The 3735-nt window shown below is 51.3% G+C and overlaps 1 protein-coding gene across 2 annotated transcripts in view; it reads left to right on the forward strand.

The window, feature by feature from the left end:
- The window catches only part of LOC106818243 (endothelial zinc finger protein induced by tumor necrosis factor alpha-like), a 3892-nt gene extending 458 nt beyond the window's left edge, over nt 1–3434 (forward strand). Inside the window, exons 2-4 of one of the 2 annotated variants that reach the window (XM_014822964.1) lie at nt 270–830; nt 2980–3013; nt 3272–3434. In XM_014822964.1, coding sequence (XP_014678450.1) covers nt 270–830; nt 2980–3013; nt 3272–3346 — 670 coding nt within the window. In that variant the 3' untranslated portion in view covers nt 3347–3434. Of the gene's footprint in view, nt 1–269; nt 955–2979; nt 3014–3271 lie in introns of those variants that run through there. The other variant, XM_014822965.1, reaches the window with a different exon arrangement.
- Nucleotides 3435–3735: the final 301 nt, after the last annotated feature.

Below are 3735 nucleotides of genomic sequence, written 5' to 3' on the forward strand. Positions count from 1 at the left end.
GACGCGCGCGAGTACAGGACGTTCGACCGCGACAGCCTGAAGAGGCACGCGCGCACGCACACGGGAGAGAAACCGTACGCGTGTGACGCGCGCGAGTACAGGACGTTCGACCGCGACAGCCTGAAGAGGCACGCGCGCACGCACACGGGAGAGAAACCGTACGCGTGTGACGCGCGCGAGTACAGGACGTTCGACCGCGACAGCCTGAAGAGGCACGCGCGCACGCACACGGGAGAGAAACCGTACGCGTGTGACGTGTGCGAGTACAGGACGTGCTCCCGCGACAGCCTGAAGAGGCACGCGCGCACGCACACGGGAGAGAAACCGTACGCGTGTGACGCGTGCGAGTACAGGACTTGCTCCCGCTGCAGCCTGAAGACTCACATGCGAACGCACACGGGAGAGAAACCGTACGCGTGCGATGTTTGTGAGTACAAGAGTTCGCACCTGGCGAATCTCCAGACCCACACGCGCACGCACACGGGAGAGAAACCTTACGCGTGCGACATATGCGGCTCCGCCTACACCACCTTTAGCAGCCTCAAGATGCACTTTTTCACGCACACGGGCCAGAAACCGTACGCGTGTGACGCGTGCGAGTACAGAACGTGCTCCCGCTGCAGCCTGAAGACTCACATGCGAACGCACACGGGAGAGAAACCTTACGCGTGCGATGTTTGTGAGTACAGGAGTTCGAGGCTGGCGAATCTCCAGACCCACGCGCGCACGCACACGGGAGTGAAACCTTACGCGTGCGACATATGCGGCTCCGCCCACGCCACCTCCAGCGACCTCAAGAAGCACTTTCTCACGCACACGGGTCAGAAACCGTACGCGTGTGACATCTGCTCTTCCAGGTTCGTATCCTCGAGCGCGCTCTCGAGACACAAGCGCACGCAGTCGCACCGAAGAAAAGTCATGTACAATCAATCGTGAGGGATGTGATGGACGGGTCTGCGGGTTAAACAGCTAATTCGTCAGACGTTAAACCTGTGGATACGGATGCACTCTCTCCAGTAGACTCCAGTGACATACACTCAGGCTTGTATGAGAGAAGAAATTCTGAAAGGCGATGTCCATGCAATCAGAAGTGATGTGACTGGCATTCTACCGATTAAACAGTTAATCAGCCAGTTCGTAGTTACGCACTGGAGCCCTATGACGTCATCGGGTCATAGGTCATTTGTACATAGCTGAAAAGTTGGATCGCGCGTTCGCTCGTACGCGCTTGCCGTATACTACATAATATGCATGAATGTTATACAGAAGCTATGTAAAATCGTGCCTGCGTTTGTTTTCTGTACTGAACCGATCGACTATCCGCCTGTGCTTTTTGTTTTTTGGATTTTTACGTGTGTGTATGATATTCATTGTGGGGTATTTTAGGTAGATATGCAGTGTCGGTTCTTCTCGGTCAGTCAGTTAACTGCAGTCAGTTCAGTCAGTCTCGGTCATATCATTTATTTATGGATGTCTTTTTGCTCCCTGGATTTCTTAATTCCAATAAAATTTTTGCAAATTTTATTAAACTGACTACTACTAGATTTTTGCTCAGAAACGCTCAATCCGAAAAAATATAGCGAAATATAGTCTCACCTCACAGTGGATATATCACTGATTTCACCAACATTAATAAAACACCAAGATTTTATGCAGTTATAACATAGAAAATTGGATATGAACACATCATAACACAATTAAAATGACATCGAGCCGCGAGATTCGTTAAATGTGTAAACTTGTAATTTGCTGCCGGATTTGAAAACAATTGCATTTGAGATATATTGTATGTCTATGGCAGATAGGTGGCGCTATTAGCTGAGAAGACCTATCAACACTAGTCCTAAGATTACAACAAACGTTTGTTTGCCAAACTAGTTCGAAAATTGCATGTTTTGGTGAATACGAAGGTTCTAAGACATTTTATCGTTACTCTAGACAATTGCTGTTACTCTAGCAATAACGGTAAGTGTCGTAAAAGTGGGGAAAACACTGGAGTATTCTCGAAATTATTACTTTAAATTAAAGAAAAGCAACAACAATTGCCTATAGATGCCTCTTGCATATATGTAGTCTCTCACTTCCTGTAGATATTTCAATCAACAAATCACTATATAGTGATTGACTTTAGAAATGTCTAGGCGTAATGTTGCCATTGCCGTGGTGATTTGGTCACGTGACTCCATCGAGTTCACGTGTATCTATACTCTGAAAAACTTGCTACACAGTTTTCAAAATGTTAGTGTGTAGTACACACTAACATTTTGAAAACTTTACGCTTCGTTGTGTAGTCCTGTCCTATTAAGTATAACTCGTGATTTTTAGTGCCATGCCCGCAGCAAACGAATCTGACTTCATCTTTGTGAGGCAGGGGAAGTTATCCGGGGTCTCTATTTTTTGTCCACAGGAAAGCGGACGACTGAGAGAGGAACCTGCATCGGGGAGGAAAGTGAGAGAGGAACTTGCATTGGGGAGGAAAGTGGGACAGGAAACTGCATCGGGGAGTAAAGTGAGAGAAGAACCTGCATCGGGGAGGAATCATGATCTCGATCACCGCCCGCTCGATGGAACCTTCTCCTCTTTCTTCTGCTTCTTCTTCTCCTCCTTCTCTTCCTCCTGCTCCTTCTCCTCTTCCTCGTTCTCCTTCTCCTGCTCCTTCTTCTCCTGCTCCTGCTTCTTCTGCTCCTCCGTCTTCTTCTCCTGTTTCTTCTCTTCCCCCTCCTCCTTCTCCTCTTCCTGCTCCTCTTTCTCCTCCTCTGTCTTCTTCTCCTCCTGCTCCTCCTCCCTCAGACGTGCAGAGCGAAGCGGGGGAGAAACCTCACGCGTGTGACGTGTGCGAGTACAGGACGTGCTCTCGCTACATGCTGAAGACTCACATGCGAACGCACACGCGAGAGAATCCGTACGCGTGCGATACGTGCGGGTATCGGTGCTCTCGGCTCAGTGGCTTACAGGCGCACGCACGCACGCACACGGGAGAGAAACCGTACGCGTGCGATGTATGCGAGTACAGGTGTTCGCAGCCGGCGCATCTCCAGAGACACGCGNGGTGTCCTGCGAATGCACACGGGAGAGAAACCGTACGCGTGCGACACGTGCGGATGCACGTACACGAGTCGAGTAGCCTCAAGAGCACGCGGTACGCACACGGAGAGAAACCATATGCGTGCGACTGCTGCGACTTCAGAAGCTCTCACTTGGCGAACCTTCGCATCCACACGCGCACGCACACGGGAGAGAAACCGTACGCGTGCGATGTATGCGTAGACAGGAGTTCTCAGCTGGCGAATCTCCAGATGCACACGCGCACGCACACGGGAGAGAAACCGTACGCGTGCCGATGTAGTGCGAGCTACAGGAGTTCTTCAGCTGACGGATCTCCAGATTCATGCACGCACTCACACGGAGAGAAACGTACGCGTGCGACATATGGCGTTACACTGCACCACCTCCGCAGCCTCAGGAAGCACTTCTCACGCACACCGGGCCAGAACCGTAGCGCGTGTGACGTGTGCGAGTACAGGACGTGGCTCGACCGCGCGCGGACAGACGCCTGAAGAGGCACGCGCTCATGCACACGGGAGAGAAACCGTACGCGTGCGATGTATGCGAGTACAGGAGTTCTCGGCTGGCGAATCTCCAGATCCACACGCGCACGCACACGGGAGAGAAACCGTACGCGTGCGACATATGCTCTTTCAGGGGCGTATCCTGCGGTGCTCTGTCGAAACACAA

Source organism: Priapulus caudatus, unplaced genomic scaffold (assembly GCF_000485595.1).
Source record: "Priapulus caudatus unplaced genomic scaffold, Priapulus_caudatus-5.0.1 Scaffold2110, whole genome shotgun sequence".
Classification (NCBI taxonomy): Eukaryota; Metazoa; Priapulida; class Priapulimorpha; order Priapulimorphida; family Priapulidae; genus Priapulus; species Priapulus caudatus.